The sequence below is a fragment of the Chiloscyllium punctatum genome, chromosome 22 (genome assembly GCF_047496795.1).
Source record: "Chiloscyllium punctatum isolate Juve2018m chromosome 22, sChiPun1.3, whole genome shotgun sequence".
Classification (NCBI taxonomy): Eukaryota; Metazoa; Chordata; class Chondrichthyes; order Orectolobiformes; family Hemiscylliidae; genus Chiloscyllium; species Chiloscyllium punctatum.
Genome location: NC_092760.1, coordinates 26187850 through 26212189, shown reverse-complemented (window position 1 = coordinate 26212189; position 24340 = coordinate 26187850). Strand labels below are relative to the sequence as shown.

At 45.3% G+C, this 24340-nt stretch overlaps 1 protein-coding gene and 1 long non-coding RNA gene across 3 annotated transcripts in view; both read left to right on the top strand.

Annotated features, from left to right (window-relative positions):
- Positions 1-24340, top strand: part of LOC140493468 (uncharacterized) — a 724813-nt gene that overhangs the window by 150254 nt on the left and 550219 nt on the right. The gene's annotated exons all lie outside the window — the stretch shown is intronic.
- pex16 (peroxisomal biogenesis factor 16) overlaps positions 20610-24340 on the top strand; it is a 30149-nt gene continuing 26418 nt past the window's right edge. For both annotated transcript variants that reach the window (XM_072591924.1, XM_072591923.1), the window contains exon 1: positions 20610-20736. In XM_072591924.1, coding sequence (XP_072448025.1) covers positions 20622-20736 — 115 coding nt within the window. In that variant the 5' untranslated portion in view covers positions 20610-20621. The remainder of the gene's footprint in view (positions 20737-24340) is intronic.

The following is a 24340-nucleotide window of genomic DNA, read 5'->3' as shown; positions in this document are numbered from 1 at the left end:
TCAAGAACTCTTCCCTAATCAATTCTAATGGATCTCTAATCTCATGACCGTAAACCAGTGAAGCGGACAAATTTCCGTAGAAGGTTTACGAGGATGTTGTCTGGTATGGAAGGTGCCAGCTATGAAGAGAAGGATGAGTAGGTTAGGTTTATTTTCATTGGAAAAAAGGAGATTATGGGGGGACCTGATTGAGGTTTGCAAAATCATGAAGGGTATAGACAGGGTGGATCGAGACAAGCTTTTTCCCAGGGTGAAGGATTCAATAAAGAGAGGTCACACTTTCAAAGTTAGAGGTGAAAGGTTTAAGGGGGATACATGCGGCAAGTTCTTCACACAGAGGGTCGTGGGCGTTTGGAATGCATTGCCAGCAGAGGTGGTAGAAGCAGGCATGGTAGATTCATTTAAGATGCGTCTGGAGAGATGCATGAGTAGGTGGGGAGCAGAGGGATACAGATGCTTAGGAATTGACCAACAGGTTTAGACAGTAGATTTTGATCGGCTCAGGCTTGGAGGGCCGAAGGGCCTGTTCCTGGGCTGTAAATTTTCTTTGTATTCATTTGGAGAGTATCTGGTAGCAAATAATGAAAAAAGGATTCCTTTATCTTAATCCTCTTGGTACCTGTGCCAGTTTCCCTTCATCATTGCTTTGAGAGTGCAGCAGCAGAGCAACAGACAGTCAATTCAAATCAGCCTCCCTCTCCCGATGTCTGCAGCACAGTCAAATTAAGATGAACAATGATCTTCCAAATTGACCACAATGGTTTCTAGCCAGATTTGTTAAATAACTGAGAGCAAACACTAAGTTTATGGTTTAAAGAAAATAATTAACAATTTATTATTAATGCCTTATTATTTATTAATTAAGATTCAGCTGAGCAAAGTTCAGTAGGAAGGTAACCTAATAATGTCCATGATTTAAACCCAATCTTCTTTGATTCTAGCCCCCACTCACATAGTTGAGTGATGAAAGAGATGGAACTGGCCAGTTCACTTAAGCAGTTTCAATGATACACAGTATCACAGGCACATGGATTATATCCTGGAGGATAATCAGAGAGCAGCCCATCTTGTAGACAGTAGACAATAGGTGCAGGAGTAGGCCATTCTGCCCTTCAAGCCTGCACCACCTGTAGATTCCACAGCCACAATCCTCCTGATACAAATACATGGTTTGAATTTAAGTTTGTCTTTCTGTGTTTTTAAACATTCTCTTTGTTAGACTAGTCATCTTCCTGTGATGGTTCCTATTAATATCCAACAGGTGAATATAATGTATGTCTGGAGCCATAACATCTACAGTGTTCTCTGAAGAAGAATCAACCTGCAATTAACTTCCAGGTCAGGTCTGATAAACAATTATCAATTTGTTTATTTGTGGGTTTTTTTTTGCTGCTCACAGTCCAAAAGTCACCTTCAATTCTCAGCTCATAGTTTCAACCAAGAATAATAAAAGAAAATAAAAATAACATGCCTCCGCCCTCAAAACATGAAATGCCATTTTAACAATACATTTCAAGACAAAGTAGCACTAAAACAACAAGCAAAGGCAAAACTCTCATTCTTCCTGTCATCAGATTCTTAATCACTATGCAACTTCCTTTGTTATATTGTTAAACTTTCAACAGTTTACATTTGGTATAAGGCATCAATTGCTTTTTCATTGTTTTAGAAATATATATAATTTTAATACTAAAAGGTTGCAATATCAAGATACATCAAAAGTGACTTGGAGTTTTAGTCTTAAATTTCTCAGTAAAAGTTAACATATCGTGATCAGTAAAAAACTAAAGTGAAAATGTGGTCAATTGACAACCATTGTGGTCAATGTTGAGGGCCATTGAGTCTTTTAATTTTACTGTGTTGCAGATATGGGAATAGGGAGGGTGATTTGAACTGTCTGTCTCTGTGTGGTAGCATTCTCAAAGGCAAACTGGCACAGGTACCCAAAGCATTTCATTTTTAATTGTTTCCATGTCGAACATGAACTTCTAAGTGTTGATAAGCTGCTAACTGGCTCCTTTCTTATAGTGAATATTGTGTCTGATGTTGAATCAACTATTAGGATATACAGTGGAACCTCGATTATCGAACAACACAGGCAGGGAATATTTTGTTTGGATAATCATATGTTCAGATAATCGAATGCCAGATAATTCAGTTCAGCCCTCCGATCTTGTTCAGATAATCCAAAATTCAGATAATCGATGTTTGGATAATTGAGTTTCTTCTGCATAAACTGTAGTGATTGTACTGAGATCAGCCAGATGGACCTCACAGAATATAAGTTCCCTGTTAATCTGGTTCAATCAGGGAGTCCTGGCTGGCAGATAAGAACAGGAGTGTCAGACATCCTGTTCACTCTGACAGTTGGCTCTGAAGTAGCTGGATCACTGTCAAGCACTTTCCATATGTAAATATAGGGTGACTTGGTGACAGGATACCAAATTCTGTGGAGTTATTTCATAAGCCACTGGATTCTCAATTCTCCTCATCATCCTGTAAGGGAACTGCTCCAGTCTCAAATCACTAGCATCTATGGCAAGTTTAAATGGTTTGTTAAAGTTAGATGCAGTCAATACAGGTTCAATCATTAGGGTTGTTTTCAGCTTTTCAAAGGCTACCTGGCTTTTTGTTGACTGTTGTCTGTTTCATAACAACTTAGTTAAGGGTTTCTATTCTACTAAAATTAGGTACAAACTTCCAATAGAATTTGCAATTCCAAAAAATCTCATGCATGTTTGAATCATTCCTCAAGAGCTAGTATGGAAATCAGGGGTGTTGGGTTAATAACACGTTATGGTTTACCGACAACTTGATAAGTCTGGATGTTTTACAAACAGAACCCTCATGTAATTTTGGCCAGGAAACATACCTGTTTATGGACTCTAAGGTGTTCTGAATCTTATGTGTCCTGCCCTGGGAATCTCATGTGCTACTTGCAATATCTCCCTGTAATAGCTGTGGAGGGCGGCAACTGAAGGTAGTTAGGAAGATTAAAGTGAATGACTAAAGTAGCACAGGACAGCAAATATGATCGGATTCACGTGGATGCTCGGGTTCACATGGATGAGACCGAGGTGCAATACAGCAACGTGTAAGAGAGATAGAATAAGAAAATATTCTGTCAAGAAAACATCTGATTATTATAGTAGGGACAGATAACTGCAAGAATACTGTATAAACTAGCTTCACATACAAATATTGGTTGCAATTCTGTATGAAAAGCCACATCTACTCACAGTAAGTGTTATTTAAGCTTGAAGGTGTACTTAGAAGTGCTTTCAAATAATGGCAACTGTTAAGACTCCTGCCTAGTCTCTGTCTTGCTCCTGTTTGTGGTCTTGGAAAGAACCTAACAATTTGGCATATTCAGCAGGACCATAATAAGACACCTGACTACCACCATTGCTTTTGTTTCACATTACTGGTACTTACGATGTAAGGACTCTATTTGAAAGTCCTTGAGTCTGTAGGGTGGAAAGTCACATCTGACGTGATCCAAAGAAGGTCAGCATAATCAGTCCAGAATCTCTTGTTAAAAATAGACGTCTGTTTCGGTAATCAATTGGATTATCTACGGCTCAAAAAGAAACTAGTATCGGTTCAGATCTAAGAGGTGTGAGACCCAATGCAAATTATCTAGTCCATTACCAACTCCTGTCAAGGTTGGGGCAGGCACCTTTTGTAAGAGGAAGTCTTACAAAAACTAAAATATATTGAACAGCAGTTCGTCATTACCACCACCGTAACGGAAGTTTGTAAGAAATATGGAACATCCACAGAACAATGTCCCTGGACAATATCAAACAAGTTTAGGGAAAAAGTTCCTGACTTGAGGATAAAGAACAAACTCAATGGTCTCTTTGTGTTATGCAACAGCTGAGATAGAGACAAGAGATCACTGACAAGTCCAACCATAACCATAACTTACAGGATATTTGGAGGCACACTTGAAGCATCTCATTGATCCTACAAAAAACTAATTCAGTCTACCACCCCCCCTTCCCAATCTTTTAGCCCCTTTTCCTGCAGCTTTAGAAAATCAATCAGATAGCTGTTACGTTTTAACAGGGTGGGCAATAAGGAAATTGACTATCTCCTTGACACAGGTGTTGAGTTAACTTGTCTTCCTTGTTCGATGGCCATGGTCTACCCTGAGAGGACTGAGTGGAAGAACGCAAGACTGAGAAAACAGAACCCCTTCTGATATGGCTGGGCCCTGTGAAATAGTCACCTCCATGTGGGTGGGTCCTGTCAGACAAGCTCTGCTGGGTAGCAATGTCTTGACCCAGACAAACTTGTCGAAACATTGCAACCATAGTCAAGTCACCTGGCCCATAAGATACCTTTACCCAAGGGGAATGGTGAGATCACTCATTTGGGCCAAAGATAAAAATCACTGTGGCCTACTAAAATGACACCATAATATGGTGTCACCTCACCATACAATATTTTATTAGTTCTGCCTCTATTGCTGGCATTTTACCCATCATCGCTCAATTAGAATACCAAGGAGTTCTCATTAAAATGCATAGCTCATCCAACAATCTGGTATGGCTGGTTAAGAAACCTGATGGTACATGGCAGCTGACTGTTGACTACTGGAAAGCGAACCAGTGCATTGAACAGAAAGCATCCTTGGTGGTGGACACCTCCACGATCTTTAATACCCTCTCGCCAGGCTCAACAGGTCCTGGTCAGTTCCACAGGCCCTCTGAAGTACAATACTGGTTCACCTTTTCCATTCAACAACAGCAATATACATGGACACGCTTACCACAGTGCTATCACAGTAGCCCCACTGTGTTCTATATCGTGCTGCAAAACCATCTGTGTGAGCTGCCCCTATGGCCTCCGCAGTTATAAAACATGTGGATGACATCTTAGTTGCCTTACAGACTAAGGAGAAGCATATGGAGACCTCTGTACCCTCCTCGATCACCTACACTCCTGGGGTCATAAGACTAACCTGAAAAAGGCCTAGATTGTCCTGGAAAAAGTTAGATACCTAGGACAGAAAATATCAGTGGGGAAATGTGAGATCACAGAAGAAGTATAGCTGCTTTTCAGATGGTGAAGGAACCCACCACTATGCAGGAACTGAGATCTGTTTTAGGCCTTTGAAATTTCAACAGAAACTGGGTTGGTAGCTATTCCCAGATAGTCGAGCCCCTGACTGATCTTTTAAAGGTGGAAGAGATTCCAAGGACACTGTCTTGTTTTCCCATGAGCAGCACTCCATTTTCCAGAAACTTAAAAATGGTCTTAGTTCCAGCACAGCTTTGGGCATCCCCGATAATGGTAGACCTTTCACCCTCCATGTGCACAAACAGGACGATTACGTAAAAGCTGTTCTGACCCAAGAGCACAGTAATAAACAATGGCCTGTTGGTTACTATTCCATCCGACTTAGAGTCATAGAGATGTACAGCACGAAATGGACCCATTGGTCTAACATGTCCATGCCGACCAGATATCCTAACCTAATCTAGTCCCATTTCAGCACTTGGCTCATATCCCTCCAAACCCTTCCTCTTCATATACCCATCCCGATGCCTCTTAAATGTTGCAATTGTACCAGCCTCCACCACTTTCTCTGGCAGCACATTCCATACACACAACACCCTCTGTGTGAAAATGTTGCCCCTTAGGTCCCTTTTATATCTTTCCCCTCTCACCCTAAACCTCTGCCCTCTAGTTCTGGACTCCCCCACCTCAGGGAAAAGACCTTGTCTATTTATCCTATCCACACCCCTCATGATTTTATAAACCTCTGTAAGGTCACCCCAAAGACTCATATGCTCAAGGTAAAACAGCTCCAGCCTATTCAGTCTTTCCCTATAGCTCAAATCCTTCAACTCTGGCAATATCCTTGTAAATCTTTACTGAACCCTTTCAAATTTCACAACATCCTTTGATAGGAAGAAGATTGGAATTGCACACAATTTTCCAAAAGTGGCCTAACCAATGTCCTGTATAGCCGCAACATGACCTCCCAACTCCTATATTCAATGTTCTGACCAATAAAGAAAAGCATATCAAACACCTTCTTCACTATCTTATCTACCTGTGACTCTACTTTCAAGGAACTGAGTCTGCACTCCAAGGTCTCTTTGTTCAGCAACACTCCCTAGGTCCTTACTATTAAGTATATAAGTCCTGCTCTCATTTGCTTTGCCAAAATGCAGCACCTCACATTTATCTAAATGAAATTCCATTTGCCACTCCTCAGCCCATTGGCCCATCTGATCATATCCCATTGTGATCTGAGGTAATCTTCTTCGCTGTCCACTACATCTCCAATTTTGGTGTTATCTGAAAATTTACTAACTGTACCTCCGATATTCACATCCAAATCATGTATATAAATGACGACAAGTAGTGGACCCAGCATCGATCCTTGTGGCACTCCACTGGTCACAGGGCTCCAGTCTGAAATACAACCCTCCACCACCACCCTCTGTCTTCTACCTTCGAGCCAGTTTTGTCTCCAAGTGGCTACTTCTCCATGTATTCCATGAGATCTAACCTTGCTAGTCAGTCTCCCATGGGGAACCTTGTCGAAGTCCATAGAGATCACTTACTGAAGTCCATATAGATCACATCTACCACTCTGCTGTCATCAATCCTCTTTGTTATTTCTTCAAAAAACTCAATCAAGTTTGTGAGACATGATTTCCCACGCACAAAGCCATGCTGACCATCCCTAATCAGTCCTTGCCTTTCCATACATGTAAATCCTGTCCCTCAGGATTCTCTTCAACAACTTGCCCACCACTGATGTCAAGCTCACCGGTACATAGTGCTCTGGCTTTTCCTTACCAGCTTTCTTAAATAGTGGCACCACATTCGCCAACCTCCAGTCTTCCAGCACCTCACCTGTGACTATCGATGATACAAATATCTCCGCAAGGGGCCCAGCAATCACTTCCCTAGCTTCTAAGGTACACCTGATCAAGTCCTGGGGATTTATCCACTTTTATGCGTTTCAAAACATTCAGCACCTCCTCCTCTGTAATAGGCAAAGTGCTTTGTTGCTTCCTGCCCTGACTGTTTGACTTACTTCATTTCTGAACTGTACCAGTCTCAGATTTAAATTTGTCCTCGCTATCTCCCTGGGTGCCCCCACCCCCGGACCTTACTAGTTTAAATCCTCCCAAGCAGCTCTAGCAAATCTCCCTGTCAGTATATTAGTTCCCTTCCAATTCAGGTACAATCCATCCTTCTGGTATAGGTCACTTCTACCCCAGAAGAGATTCCAATGATTCAAAAATGTGAACCCTTCTCCCATCCACCAGCTCCTCAGCCAGGCATTCATCTGCTTTTTCCTCCTATTCTTACCCTCACTAACTCATAGCCCCGGGAGTCATCCTGATATTACTACCCGCTAGGACCTCCTTTTTAAATTCCTGCCTAAATTTCTATATTCTACATTCAAAATCTCATCCTTTTCCCTTCCTATGTCATTGGTACCAACATGTACAATGATGGCCTGCTGGTCCCTCTCCCCTTTAAGAACATTCTGCACCCTCTCTGAGACATCCTTGATCCTGGCACCTTAGAGGTAACACACCATTCTGATTTTTTTGTTGCTGTCTACAGAAACGTCTGTCTGTGCCTCGGACTAGAGAGTCCCCATCCCCATCAATCACTTGGAACCCGAGGTACCCCTCATTACATTAGAGCCTGTCTCAATACCAGAATCTTGGCTGTTCGTGCTACCTTTCCCTGAGAGTCCCTACACTTTCTAAAACACCATACTTGTTTGAAATGGAGGTAGCCACAGAAGACTTCTGCAATACCTGCCTCCCCTCGTAGCTTTCCTGGAGTTAACCCATCTACCTGACTGTTTCTGGGGCTTTTCTCCCATCCTATAACTGCCATTCATCGCACCCCCTTGCTCTTATAAATTCCTCATTGCCTCTAACTGTCACTGCAACCTATCCATGCCATCTGATACGATTTGCAACCAAAGACACTTCCTACTGACATAATCATCAGTAATGTGGAAACTCTCCCTAAACTCTCACATCCGACAAGAAGAGCATATTTCCCTACTAAAGACCATCTCTGCTCCTTTACAATCTACAAACTCAGAAAATAGCACCATCTTATTGCTCTAAAAAAAAGTGCTCCAGGCTAACTTAGTACTTATGGTTTATATTTTTAAAATGTAATAGACAGATTTCAATAAAACATAAGAACCACTCTCCTCACTACTGTAGGCTTACAGCAAGGTTACACATTAAAAACTATGCACTTATCTGTTCCTGTGCTGTGAGCTCTCCCACACAGGTTCCTTCACGGATAGCTGTGAATTTCAATGTTTATTAACTTTTCCTAGACACACTCCAATGTCCCGAGATACATGAACTCAAACAGCAAAGGCAGTAACAGGGCTTATTCTCTGCTGAGTCAGTTAGCAGTGTAGGTTTCTTTCCATCCCTCCCTCACTGACATGTGGTCGCTGCCTTTCGTCTGTCTTTCTCCCTTTTCAAAGTGCCGTTGTTTTGACTTTTTTTCTCAAAGTTCCAAAACAATGCAACAGCTCATAAAACATTAATTACTGCTCCTGGAATTTGAGGAAATCACCTCCAACACCTAAAACACCTCAAAACAAAGAGCAGCTCTTACAGCCACAATTTGTTTCCCGTCCTCCATCTTGGATTTGATCCTGTGGCATTGGGATGGAGGAGTTGTTTAAGAACGATGGAAGCCACCTGCTGCTCAATTAAAGCCACAGTGTCTACTGTCCTTGATCAAAAATTAACTCTTAAATGTCCTCATGCTGTACGTGCTATGCTCTCTATGAACTGTGACCCCTAGGTTACAGCTGCTCGATGGACCCGCTAGACCACACGTTTGGAAGCTCCTAATCTCCATCTTGTACGAGCCGATCCTGTTAACCTGGCCACGTTGTTGCCAATCTCACAGGACCAAAAGGAGGGAGAGTGGTGACACTGACAGGGAACATGACTGTGTCGAGATATTACAGCAGCCTGACGAAGCAGCTCGTGCTTCAGAAAAGCCTTTACAAAACCTGGGTCTGTTCCTCTTTCCAGATGGCTCCTCCTTTGTAGAAAATGGGATCTGAAAGGCTGAGTGGACAGTCTCGACTCTGCAAGAGGTCCTGGCCCAGGGTAATTTGCCACTGGGTACCTCCACTCAGCCGGCTGAATTAAGGGCATTAACCAAGGGCATTAAACATGTAGAATGGCCGAGGGGAAAACGGCTAACATTTACACCAACTCCAGATCTGCTTTTGGTATAGCCCATGAGTTTGGCTCCTTCTGGCAAAAACAAGGCTTCCTCACCGCAGCAGGTACCTGCATTAAAAATTGAAATGAAGTCCATAGCCTGTTTAATGCCATCCAGGTATGGCAGGAGGTATCAATCCTTAAGTGTAAAGCCCATGCTCAAGGGAACTCCATGGAGACCTGGGGCAATGCCCTGGCTGAGCAGGCAGCCTGAAATGCAGTAGCCCATATCCCACACAAACCCCTAATAGGGGCATTACAAACAACAGTTAATAAACTGCAAGATTTTTTAAAAAATGCAAAAGCATTGCTCTCAAGAAGTGCACATGGATTGAGTCAGGATTGAAGGATTGAGTTAGGATGGGATTTGGAGACAGAGGGAAACTAATAAACCAGTAGCACCATAAGCGCAGTTGCCTCTTTTGGCCCAACAGACCCATTCCTGGGGACATCTAGGACCCCCACAGATGACGGCCAGGTTTCAGAGAAGTTGGTGGGTAAGCGGATTTCAAAGACACATGCAGTCAGTGTGAAGAAGCATGACTTGTCAAAAGAATAACGCTGGACCCGCAACCATGATGCCTGGTTGAGACTCTCAGTCCCCACGGGCCCCTTCCCAAAACCTGCAGGTTGGTTACATGTTCTTACCAAAATGTCAGGGATACTCAGAGGTCCTAGGTATAATGGACAAATTATCGAGGTGGTTGGAGGCCTCTCTCGCTAGGTAGGCCACTGCTAACCACACTGCCAAAATCTTCTGTAAAGATGATATACCTGGATGGGGTCTCCCTTGTACCAAGGCACCCACTTCAGAGGTGCAGTATATCAGCAAGTCTGCAGGCTACTAGGGATTAAATGGGATCTACACTGTCCAAATCATCCCCAGTCTTCAGGGCAGGAGGAGCATGCCAATACCAGTCTTAACCAGAGGTTGGCAAAGTCTCATCAGGAAGACCTGCCTTAGCAGCAAGCTCTACCTCTGGTCTCGTGCAGCGCTGTAAATGGATGACTGCCAATAGAATTCCGAGCCTCAGTCCCTTGGAAGTCGTAACAGGACAACCTATGTCCTTACCCAGTACCATCGGACTATGAGAAAGTGAGAACTGCAGATGCTGGAGATCAGAGTCTAGAGTGTGGTGCTGGAAAAGCAGGCAGCATCCAAGGAGCAGAAGAATCGACGTTTCAGGCATAAGCCCGTCATCAGGTATGAGGCATCAAACTACGTATTGCTGACTACCACCTGTTAAGTGACTCTTTGCTCCAATATTGTCAAGATCTAACCATAGCTGTGAGCTCTGCAGATGTCAGCAGCTTGAGAAAGTCCCCTGGACAGAGGACAAGACCTAATTCCTGGTACCTGGATCTAAATTAAGAAAGTGCAGAAAGAATCTTTGGGCGCCAAGTGGAAAGATCCATACCACGTTCAGCTGACAACACAATCTGCTGTTAAAGTCCATGGCAAGAACACTTTGATCTATGTGTCCCACATAAAAAGGACTACTCACAACATCAAAATATGAAGTCATTGGTGAGAAATCTGTTACTCGCATCTTTTTGTCTTGTTTCTATTGGTAATGTACCTAAACAAGAACTCGATGTAAACACTTTCCTCTACCTTTCATATACTCATGCCTCTAGGAATAATGTGTCCAGTTGTTAGATGTTGGTATAAGTGTGTTTACTTCTTATACCCAGCAAAAGAACTGCAGGTCAATTCTTCATAATAATAAACAATAATATTCTTTTATTTTATACAATTAATACTATAACAACAAAGACGTTAATGATCTGCACTACAAATCTATCCTGTGCTTCAACTTAACTCTGGATGATCATTTACCATCACACTAGATCTTGGCCGTGATCCACATGGCGATGATCAACTGGTCTTCTCCTGGTAGTCTCAAAGGTATCTTCTCTTCTTGGTGGTTGGTCTCAAGTTACCGCGCTGAGCATGGTGTTACGGCCATTCTTATATCCAAAAGTCTTCAGGCCCTTTTAGGAGGGTCTTCACTGTTCACCAATGGATCAATCAGGCTCGATCATCCCGATTGATCAACCAAACCATGCGTTGGCATGTCAATGGTAGGGTGGTCCTTGGGCATCCATTCCTGAAGATGCGGGGTGCACGTAGCCCCCTCCAAATACAGGTGTGAGGCATTCCCATGTCTGGTACACACCCTGATGTTTCAGATCACCCTGAAGATGATATTCCATTGGCTCTATTTAAACCCAAATTTGGGTGTGTATTGCAGCTACCAGGTTGATTGCATACCATCTGTTGGTAGCTGCAGCCTGTCTGGATTCTGCAGCACGGTTATTAGCACAGTCACTTTGTTCAAGGCTTGCCTTAATTTCCCAGCATGCCTTATCCATTGTCCACTCTTGTTAAATGCATCATAAAGTCATCATTTTGAGTGGCCCATCCGGCCACAGTCCCTCCTCTTGATCCTGAACGCAAAGCATGATGGATCCTTTAATCAAAGACCAATCTCTGTGCAGTGACTATACAATTACCCAGGCTCAAGCAAAGCACCACATATACTTAAACAGTTAAACTCTTACAGGTATTACTGTTGAAAATCCCACCTAAAGGCTGACAGGCAACCAAAATAAATTAAAATAAGTAAGACACTGGAGAAAGAAACAGATACAAAAACCCAACATCATAAAACAAAATTAACATCATAATACCGGAGAATACTGGAGAATATTCTACCCAACAGCATAGCAAACTGTATATAAATGGAACATTAAAAAGACTTGTACTTAACGGCTGATCAAGCAATCGTAGTAAATTAAAATAAATAAGACATTGGAAAAATAAACAAATACAAATAAGACAAAAAACTTCACATGAAAATTGAATAAGCATCATAAACCAGGACAATATTTTATACAAACAATAGAATAACTAATATTTACTAGGCTAACAAATACTTATCTTGGTCTGCTCAGTTATTCCTGATGACAATGACGACCCGATGAGGTATATCTTGCTTGCATTTCAGGCAGTCATTTCAGTCTCTCCTGGGGAGAGATCAAGGTTTTTTCCATTGTTATTTTTGTCTAATTTCTGGACACAGAGGAACCTTAATTTTCCAAACTAGATGGGCAGGCAGTATTTCTTTTGAATAATTTATTATTCAGTTAATTGATTCAATGCCTCTCCTCTGGGGCTCGGAGTTTTTTGAAGTTTCCTTATTCCTCGCTCTGCCTGCCTTGCTCCCTCTCTCTGTCTCAGGGTTTCTTTCTGAGCAGGCGGACCCTTGTGTGTAAGGGACCTGAAGCATTGCTGAAGCCTTCCACCCACCCCCAACTCAGTTCAATGGGATTGACACGTCTGCCCCTGCACCACTCCCCGTCCGCCCCCAAGCCCATCCAACTCTGCGCCCTTGTACAACCTGTGTGCCCCCCTCCATTGTCCATTCGCTCCCCCCCACCCGCAACACCTGCACCCCAGCCACCCCCCCCATCCCTGTCCTCCCCCCTCTCTGAGACAGCCAGACTGGACACCAACAGTAAGTCTGCTGCTGCCTTTGGCGGGGTGAGTGTCAAAACAGCAAACACATGCAAAGCACGCACACACACACACACACACACAACCTTTTGACAGGTTCCACCTTTGCCCTGTACAGGACAATATTGGAGAGATTATCTGGGGAAGGTGGGGGGGGGGGTGGTTAAGGGTACACCCCTCTGCAGAACTCCAGGGAAAATGTGGGGAGAGAGAGAGAGAGGGGAGAAGGTCAGTCATTTGGAGATGGTGCCTGGGTTCCCATCGATGTCCAGGACTGTTCTCGGCAGCATTTCAGTGAGCCAGGTTCACTTTTAATCACTGTAAGCAAAAGACACAACTATTGTTGAACTGCCTCTTTGATGTAATATTTCTATCAGGACCTTGAGATCTCCTTCAGATAATCCAAAATTTGGATAATAGATATTCGGATAATCGAGGTTCCTCGGTAGTTTTGGCCTAGTGTAATGCATGTCCCCTAACCCTCCCTTACTTTTCTTAAATTAAAAATAAACAAGAAACATAGGAATGTGAACCCATGTGGAATGTTAAGTCGGGTTTTGGGGCCTGGTAAACTCCAACCTCAATTTCTAGTGGTAGAGGTGAGAATACGTTAAACGACCTGACCTTGAAGTGATCAGGAAAACCTGGAACGAGGGGGTCATCACAACCAATGATTTAAATGTAAGTGAAGACGAAGATGATCTCGTGACATGGTGTGCAGAATCTGACCAAATATTTAAATTTAAGTGGTGCAATCAGCAGAGACAGACTGAGACAAGGCAGTCGTTGTGACCAATGGTGAAATATAAGATGAAACGGTAGTCATTATGACCAATAATTTAAATATAGTGAAAATGAGCGGAAAACAGAAGAATTGCAGCCTGGTTAATTCCATCGCTATGTTCAGGAATAAGAGTTGAAAGATATGTAAGTTTGGACCATCAGAAACTGTTGTATCTCACCTTGGGTGCCTGTCAGGAGCTGTTTCATCACCCGCATTAGTGAAAGAGTGCATTTGTCAGATAGGCACCTAGCAGAGACTCATCAGTGTGTTGTGAATCCTCCGTGCCTGGGGGACAGGGCAATACTGAATCCACAGGGTGCCCATGTTCACATCCTGTCATTCCCTCTAGTGGTGACACCTGGAATTACCATTTGGCAGTCTGAGGCTGTTTTTCTGTAGCCCATAATAGCCTTTTTGTAATGTCACATGCCCATAGTGCAGGTATGTTGTTAGGGGTCTGAGTTATAGTGAGTCAGGGATGTTTGATTTCTCTATCTGTCAGTGGGTTATTGGGAGTCGTGTCGGGTCTAGCCTGTTGGCAGGTGGGAGTGTGTCACTAGCGAGTCATTCCAATTCATGAGAGGGTCCTTCACTGAGTGATTTAATATGTCGGGGTTCCCTGGACGTTGAAGTTGCAGTCGGTGGCAGTGATGGAAGAGTATAAATTTTGTCAGGAGGGTGGTCTGACTGAAAGGATGCTTCGGGAGTCATCCTTGTTCTTGTCATTTTGTTCTCGGGCAGTGACATCCAAAATTGGGAGCGGCAATGGTGGCTCAGTGGTTAGCACTGCTGCCTCGCAGCACCAGGGACCCAGGTTTGATTCCAGCCTCAGGGGACTGTCTGTGTGGAGTTTGCACATCCTCCCCGTGTCTGCGTGGGTTTCCTCTGGGTGCTCCGCCAATCCAAAGATGTACAGGTCAGGTGAATTCACCATGCTAAATTGTCATGGTAAATATAGTGTTCAGAGATGTGTAGGTTTAGGTACATTAGTCATGGGAAATGTATAGAGGAATTAGTCTGGGTGGGTGACTCTTCGGAGGTTCAGTGTGGACTTGTTGGGCCAAAGGGTGTGTTTCCACACCGTAGGAATTGTATACCTAATACATATATTAATGTGTATCAATCATTAAATCTCGAGGTGTTCAGGATTGCACTGGAACTTCCAGTATCCCAAATAAATTCTATATAGTGGTGTCCCACCTCACCATTGACGAGTGGTTCACCTACACTATCCCACTTGGTGTTGCAGATCGATACTGGGGAGGCAGTGCCTGACACTGTCACACAGATGCCTTGTAGGTTGGGAATGGGGAAGCGGGGGTTGGGGGGGGGGGTTGTGCATGGGTTGGCCAGTGTCCACGGCATGGACCAAGGCCTGCTGAGTTGGGCCTTCTAAAACCTCTGGGTCTCACTGCAGTCGGTGGTCCTTGTGGCTGCCAGACATGAGCTCTACATTCTCACGCAGAGTGTCCTGTGAGCCTGCAGTGGGAGCATCGCACTGGCTGCCGTGTGTTCCCCTGCTGTGCACCTCTATCTCTCCCCGTGGCTGTGTAGGGTAGAACTGGGTTCCTTTGGTAAGAATTCTCCCCTCTTCCTTCATTCCTCCACACCAGACACTGGTTCGGAAAGGAAGCATTTCCCTCCTTTCTCTACTTTGCTCCTGTTTAATTCATGGATTTTTCCTCCCACTTCCGGGACATTCCCCTCAGAGCCCATACCTCATTGTGACCTGGCTCTGGGGGATCAAAATTCATACATGCCTTCCTGCTCTCTTTGGTGGCATGGGAAACTAAAGTCCTAGCCCACTTCGCTGAGTCAGCCTCGGATAAGTGACCCCATTTTAAGTCTCCATAGATTCCTGTAAGCAGCCAGCAAAGTCTGTCAGGTGCTCCCACTTCTTTGACAGGATCTTCTTTAATGTGAGGACTGCAGATGCTGGAGATCAAAGTTGGAAAGTGTGGTGCTGGAGAAGCACAGCAGGTTAGGCAGCATCTGCGGAGCAGGTGAATCGACAATCAGGCATAAGCCTTTCATGAGGAATGATGGTGGTTCAGTGGTTGACACTGCTGCCTCAAAACGCCAGGGTCCTAGGTTCGATTCCAGCCTGCAGCATCTGTCTGTGTGGAGTTTGCACATTCTCCCCGTGTCTGTGTGGGTTTCCTCCGGGTGCTCCGGTTTCCTCCCACAGTCCAAAGATGTGCAGGTTAGGGTGAATTGGCCAAGCTAAATTGTCCATAAGTTTTCTGGGATGTGTAGGTTAGATGCGTTACTTAGGGGTAAATATAGGTAGGGGTATTGTTCTGGGTGGGTTACTCTTTGGAGGGTTGGTGTGGACTTGTTGGGCCAAAAGGCCTGTTTCCACACTGTAGGGATTCTCCCTTATTTTACCCAATTGCTTTTAGGATCGCTTTTTTCATATCGGTCAGGGTTCCACCCCCTAATTTAGTGGGGCTGGGATTGCAGATTGCATGGACTGGCTTAGACACATTACAATGACTTTTACTACTTCTCTCTGGTCTATCTCATGTAAAACCTTCTGCTGCACGACCCTTTCTCAAAGAATGTCAATGGATCAGCCAATGGTTCAAATTCTGGAACCTTTTTCACGATTTCTGCTAACTGTGGCACTGTATATGTGATTGCTGGTGCTTTGGCATCCCCAATCTGTCTTTCCAGGTTCATTGTGACAGGCTGGGGACTGGGGTTGTGGAAAAGTTGATTCCTCTGGGAAGGTAGTGTACATGGCATACTGCTGCACATCTTCCCTGAGCTCATCCCTATCTATCTCCTGTTCTTCTCCTTCCTCTGTAACTTCCCCATATGCGCACATTATTCCATTGCAGATTGAGAGTTGGGCTTTTAACTTCTCAATCTCCCGCAGGCACTTAGTGTGGTCTGCGACTACCTGTCTCTTTTCCCTATCTGCCTGGTACATTACCCTTACTGCTGCTTGCAAATCTGCACATTTATTTCTCAATTGCCTCACTTCCTTCTCAGCGACCTCTTTAGTTGACACTGTGTGCTGCGTATCTTCGTACGCACTTTCATGCTGGGTTTCGAATTGCCCCAGGTGTAATAGCTTTGCGAGATTGCTCTGTCCCTGAGCTCCAGTTTTCAGCTTTAACTCTGTGATTTCCTTTTTTGTGCTTTCTTGTTCCTTATGGACGGTTTTTACTTCCTGTTCTGTCTCTAATAACTGTCCTACACAGCACATTATCGTTGTGACCTTCTCAAGTTTGCAAACCCACTTCTCTTGTGTTTTGCTAAAATCTTCTCAGTACTTTTGTCCTAACAATCCTGGTCCCGTTTCATCGTTGCAATAAAATTCTGCCCATATGGGCCACTTTTTCTTAACAATGTACTGCCTCAGTTTCGTTTCCCTCTACTCTGGCTACTTTCTCTGCCATTTCCAATTAAACTCCGAGGTATAGTGGGTGAATCAGACTGAGGGTACAGCCATGTTCCAGTCCTAATCTCACCAGGTCTCCACCAACTTTCAGTGTTTTACCAGACCTATCCCACTAAGGATCCCATAGACACACACAAGGGCAACAGTTGTTTGCTTTTTGGCAAGTTTTGAGGTTCTGGATGTAGGTTTGGTCACTGGGCTGGAAGGTTCGCTTTCAGACGTTTCATCACCATACCAGGTAACATCTTTAGTGAGCCTCTGGATGAAGCACTGGTGGGGTAGCCCGCTTTCTATTTATTTCTATTTGGATTGGGGCTGTCATTTCCTGTGGTGACATCATTTCCTTGTTTGCTTGATCTGGAGTGAACACATGTTGGCTTTTATCCTTTAAAGAACAGTTCAGTTTATTCCTTTTCTACTCCCTTTGATTTGCTTGAATTCCTGGCCTTCGCATGGGACAGCTGTCCTCTTAACAACCGGCTCAGGCAAAATCTCTAGGAATATTAGGTTCCATGGGATTTGATTTGAGTGGCAAAGTCACTTCTTATCAAAGTCCCATCTGTTGCGCCTGCTACACAACATGTTTAACTCTTGTATCCAGTAAAAGAACTGATGTCAGCTCTTAATAATAATAAACAATAATATTCATTAATTTGGCATAATTAATACAATGGCAGCACAGTGGTTAGCACTGCTGCCTCACAGCACCAGAGACCCGGGTTCAATTCCTGCCTTGGGCAACTGTCTGTGTGGAGTTTGCACATTCTCCCCGTGTCTGCGTGGGTTTCCTCTGGGTGCTCTAGTTCCTCCCACAGTCCAAAGATGTGCAGGTTAGGTGAATTGGTCATGCTAAATTGCCCATAGTGTTAGGTGAAGAGGTAACTGTAGGGGAATGGGTTGCTCTTCAGAGGGTCGGTGTGGACTTGTTGGGCCGAAGAGCCTGTTTCCACACTGTAGGGAATCTAATCTAATATTTATTTTGTTTGTGGCCACAAGGTGTACTCCTGGATTCCCCCCTCAAGGACAAGCTCTTGTTATCTTGCTTCTGTTGTCTCATTTATGGGTCACGTTACTAAACTACCCAAAATCCGCTTTACTATGCCCAAGCGTGCCATCATTGAAGTCGAACAATTCTTTTCTATTCTGTTTCTCCCACTGCGAGGTTGGCCAGGGAATCTCACAAAATGGTTACTGCCCTGGAACAGATGGCCACTGATACAGCCTAGGCCTTTGATAAAATCACTGCCAAAATGGCAGCCATTGCATAATTGCCTTACAAAACCCAAATGGCTCTAGACTGGCTACTCTTTGAAAAAGGAGGCACATGTGCACTCATTGGGGAAAGAATGCTGCACTTGCATTCCTGACAATTTGGAGAATGTTACCAACTTTGTGGATGACATCACCTCAAATAGCCCCCCAGAAAACATCCTTTGGAGTTGGACTACCAGATGGTTAGGATCCTTGGGCACTTCCATTGTCCAAGGCATAATAATCTTGCTATTTATTTTAATTGTCATCTATATCCTTTTGCAATGCTCCTCTGCTGGTATTAAGAGCTCGACGCTGGGTAAAATTCATTCTGTTCAGTCTGGTTCTCTGACACAAAAGAAATTGCTTGGCTTTGATGTTTAAAGATTGCAGTTGTGTAGTGTGCTTTGAAAGAATCAAAGAGCGGGGAGTTGTGGATGGTCGTAACTAAAAGGTGGTTCGCTGAATATGTAGCACATGACAGCAAATATGATCAGGTTCACATGGATGATACGGTTAACGTGGACGACACAAGGGGCGCATGACAGCAAATGCTCTGTGAGTCATGCTAACTGTGTAAGAGAGATAGAATAAGTAAATACTCCTGTAAATAAAACCTTCCTTTATATAGTAGGGACAGATAACCACAAGATAAACAAGCTTTGCACACAAGTATCAGTTGCAATGATGTATACAAAGCCACGTCTACTCACAATAAATTTAATTTAAGCTCAAAGGTGTACTAAGAAGATCTTTCAATAAAGAAAACCTTTAAGACTCCTGCCCATCTCTGTCTTGGTCACTGGTCTTGGAAAGAACCCAATAACTAGGCAGTACCATTACCTGATGTACAAGTGATCATTCTTTATCTGTGTACTATGACAGGGCTTTTACTTCCCCATTAGCATTCATTTCTTAAGATAATAACATTTAGGAACTCCTTTGGCCTCAACCTCATTATAAGCTAACTGTGCTAATTTATTTAATTCAAGGATCTGCTTTTTGATCACAGATGGGGTGAAGGGCTCACACATTGGTCGTGGGGTAGGTGATCAGTGGAGGTCAGTGCCTCATCACTGGAGGAGGGTGGGGGTTACAGTGGAGGTCAGTGCCTCGTCACTGGGTTACTGGAGGGGGATGAGGGTTACAGTGTAGGTCAGTGCCTTGTCACTGGAGGGGGGTTGGGGTTACAGTGTAGGTCAGTGCCTTGTCACTGGAGGGGGGTTGGGGTTACAGTGTAGGTCAGTACCTTGTCACTGAAGGGGGGTTGGGGTTACAGTGTAGGTCAGTACCTTGTCACTGGAGGGGGGTTGGGGTTACAGTGTAGGTCAGTACCATGTCACTGGGTCACTGGAGGGGGATGGGGGTTACAGTGTTGGTCAGTGCCTTGTCACTGGAGTGGGATGGGGTTACAGTGTAGGTCAGTGCCTTGTCATCGGAGGTGGATGGGGGTAACAGTGTAGTTCAGTGCCGCGTCACTGGAGGGAGATGGGGGTTACAGTGGAATTCAGTGCCTCATCACTGGAGTGGGATGGGGGTTACAGTGTAGGTCAGTGCCTTGTCACTGGAGGGGGATGGGGTTACAGTGTAGGTCAGTGCCTCGTCACTGGAGGGGGATGGGGTTACAGTGTAGGTCAGTACCTCGTCCCTGGAGGGGGATGGGGTTACAGTGTAGGTCAGTACCTCGTCCCTGGAGGGGGATGGGGTTACAGTGTAGGTCAGTGCCTCGTCACTGGAGGGGGATGGGGTTACAGTATAGGTCAGTGCCTCGTCACTGGAGGGGGATGGGGTTACAGTGTAGGTCAGTACCTCGTCCCTGGAGGGGGATGGGGTTACAGTGTAGGTCAGTGCCTCGTCACTGGAGGGGGATGGGGTTACAGTGTAGGTCAGTACCTCGTCCCTGGAGGGGGATGGGGTTACAGTGTAGGTCAGTACCTCGTCCCTGGAGGGGGATGGGGTTACAGTGTAGGTCAGTGCCTCGTCACTGGAGGGGGATGGGGTTACAGTGTAGGTCAGTACCTCGTCCCTGGAGGGGGATGGGGTTACAGTGTAGGTCAGTGCCTCATCACTGGGTCACTGGAGGGGGGTAGGGGTTACAGTGGAGGTCAGTGCCTTACCTCTGGAGTGGGATGGGGGTTACAGGGAGGTCAGTGCCTTTCCACTGGGTCACTGGAGTGGGATGGGGGTTACGGTGGAGGTCAGTGCCGCGTCACTGGGTCACTGGAGGGGGATGGGTTTACAGGGAGGTCAGTGCCGCGTCACTGGGTCACTGGAGGTCACACACTCGATGCCGACTAAAGGACGACTGGCACGTGGCCGTCGGCGCATGTGTGTTGTTGGGAGTGGAGTGCCCCCGGAAGCGGAAGTGTTCGGGGGGGGGAGGTTAGGGTCGAGGCTGTCATGGCGGACGGGACGAGGCGGCTGCTGCTCCGGTATCGAGATTACGTCATTAGGAACCCCGGGGCGGCCGCGCAGCTGGAGAGCTCGGTGCGGAGTGTGTCCTACATCATCGCCGGTCAGACATACCGTTACACTTCACACCCCCCCCGCCCCCCCCCCCCACCCCCCACCGCCCCCAGCCCCCATGGGTGACCGTCAGTGTCACTTCACACCCCCCCGCCCCCCCCTCCCACCCCCCGCCCCCCCCCACCCCCCGCCCCCCCCATGGGTGACCGTCAGTGTCACTTCACACCCCCCCACCGCCCAATATCACTTACTGTCAAAATCCTTTTCTATGGGCCCTCCCAGACCCCCTGATATTATTAATACTCCGCCAGGGCTCTGTTGCTGAGAGCTCCCGCGAATAATGTAATTCAAAAGAAGGTCACAAATCATGATTTGGAGACGCCGGTGTTGGACTGATGTGTAACAAAGTTAAAAATCACACAACACCAGGTTATAGTCCGACAGGTTTACAATCTTATTCTCCACAATCACCTGACGAGGGGGACCTAAGGGACAACTTTTTCACACAGAGGGTGATGTGTGCATAGAATGAGCTGCCGGAGGAAGTGATGGAGGCAGGTACAATTGGAACATTGAAGAGGCATTTGGATGGGTATATGAATAGGAAGGGTTTGGAGGATATGGGCCGGGTGCTGACAGGTGGGACTAGGTTGGGTTGGGATATCATGGACGGGTTGGACTGAAGGGTCTGTTTCCATGCTGTACATCTCTATGACTCTACAACCTGGTGTTTTGTGATTTTTAACGTTAACAATCGGGGATGTGATTTTAGTCTGCAGATGTTGATTTTTGCTGTTAATTATTTTATTGACGCGGCTACGCAGGTTCATGATTTTGTGGATACCGAGGATTTGCAATATCCCCCATAATATCTCCTTATACTCCTTTTGTTGCTAGTTAGCTTATGTGGATTATTTCCTGATGAAGGGCTTTTGCCCAAAATGTTGATTCTCCTGCCACCTCGGTTGCTGCCTGACCTGCTGTGCTTTTCCAGCACCACACTCTTGATTCGTGTGGAGTATGTCATCATGGGCCAGACAAAGCCCTCATATACACCGTCTTATGTCCCCCTGCCTTTTTGCTCTGTGCCTTCCATATCCGCTCTGCCATTGGTCTGGAGAGCTACACATTAAATGTGACTTATATAATATTGGATCAGGAAGATTCTCCAGCTTGTCATGCCATCCCATTTCCCCCGCGTTAGTCAAAGCAAATCTCTCCAAGACACAATATGGCTCTACTTCTTTCATCTTTATACTGGGCCCTGGAGGGAGAGAGAACAATCGCCCACATGCACAGAGACACGAGTTCTTGGTCTTTTCTCTTGAACAGTAGTTTCTTAATGAATTATATAGTCATTTTACAGGGAGGAGCATCCAGATAAGGCAACATACAGATAAGGTATTGATTAGAACATAGAACAGTACAGCACAGAACAGGTCCTTCGGCCCACGATGTTGTGTCGAACATTTGTCCTAGCTTAAGCACCTATCCGTGTACCTATCCAATTGCTGCTTAAAGGTCACCAATGATTCTGACTCTGCCACTCCCACAGGCAGCGCATTCCATGCCCCCACCACTCTCTGGGTAAAGAACCCACCCCTGACATCCCCCCCCCCCCATACCTTCCACCATTCACCTCAAATTTATGTCCCCTTGTAACACTCTGTTGTACCTGGGGAAAAAAGTCTCTGACTGTCTACTCTATCTATTCCTCTGATTATCTTATAAACCTTTATCAAGTCACCCCTCATCCTTCGCCGTTCCAATGAGAAAAGGCCTAGCTCTCTCAACCTATCCTCGTACGACCTATTCTCCATTCCAGGCAACATCCTGGTAAATCTCCTCTGCACCCTCTCCAAAGCTTCCACATCTTTCCTAAAGTGAGGCGACCAGAACTACACACAGTACTCCAAATGTGGCCTTACCAAGGTCCTGTACAGCTGCAACATCACCTCACGACTCTTGAATTCAATCCCTCTGCTAATGAACGCTAATGCACCATAGGCCTTCTTACAAGCTCTATCCACCTGAGTGGCAATTTTCAAAGAGCTATGAACATAGACCCCAAGATCCCTCTGCTCCTCCACCTTACTAAGAACCCTACCGTTAACCCTGTATTCCGCATTCTTATTTGTCCTTCCAAAACGGACAATCTCACACTTGACAGGGTTGAACTCCATCTGCCACTCCTCAGCCCAGCTCTGCATCATATCTATGCCCTTTGCAGCCGACAACAGCCCTCCTCACTATCCACAACTCCACCAATCTTCGTATCGTCTGCAAATTTACTGACCCACCCTTCGACTCCCTCTTCCAAGTCATTAATATAAGTTACAAACAGCAGAGGACCCAGAACTGATCCCTGCGGAACTCCACTTGTAACTGGACTCCAGGCTGAATATGTACCATCTACCACTACTCTCTAACTTCGACTGGTTAGCCAGTTCTCTATCCAACTGGCCAAATTTCCCACTGTCCCATGCCTCCTGACTTTCCGCATAAGCCTACCATGGGGTACCTTATCAAATGCCTTACTAAAACCCATGTACACTACATCCACTGCTCTACCCTCATCCACATGCTTGGTCACCTCCTCAAAGAATTCAATAAGACTTGTAAGGCAAGACCCACCCCTCTCAAATCCATGCTGGTTGTCCTTAATCAAGCAGTGTCTTTCCAGATACTCATAAATCCTATCCCTCAGTACCCTTTCCATTACTTTGCCTACCACCGAAGTAAGACTAACTGGCCTGTAATTCCCAGGATTATCCCTATTCCCATTTTTGAACAGGGGCACAACATTCGCCACTCTCCAGTCCCCTGGTACCACCCCCGTTGACAGTGAAGACGAAAAGATCATTGCCAACGGCTCTGCAATTTCCTCTTTTGCTTCCCACATAATCCTAGGATATATCCCATCAGGTCCGGGGGACTTGTCTATCCTCAAGTTTTTCAAAATGCCTAACACATCTTCCTTCCTAACAAGTATCTCCTCTAGCTTACCAGTCCATTTCATACTCTCCTCTTCAACAATACGACCCCTCTCATTTGTAAATACTGAAGAAAAGTACTCATTCAAGACTCTCCTATCTCTTCCGACTCAATACACAGTCTCCCACTACTATCCTTGATCGGACCTACCCTCGTTCTCGTCATTCTCATGTTTCTCACCTACGCATAAAAGGCCTTGGGGTTATCCTTGATCCTACCTGCCACAGATTTTTCATGCCCTCTCTTAGCTCTCCTAATCCCTTTCTTCAGCTCCCTCCTGGTTATCCTGTGTCCCTCCACTGCTCTGTCTGAACCTTGTTTCCTCAGCCTTATGTAAGCCTCCTTCTTCCTCTTTACTAGATATTCAACCTCCCTCGTCAACCAAGGTTCCCTCACACGGCCATCTCTTTCCTGCCTGACAGGTACGTACATATCAAGGACACGTCGTATCTGTTCCTGGAAAAAGTTCCACATTTCAATGACATCCTTCCCTGACATCCTATGCTCCCAACTTATGCTCCTCAGATCCTGTCTTGCAGCATCGTATTTACCCTTCCCCCAATTGTAAAACCTACCCTGTTGCACGCACCTATCTCTCTCCATAACCAAGGTGAAAGTCACAGAATTTGGTCACCATTACCAAAATGCTCACCCACTAA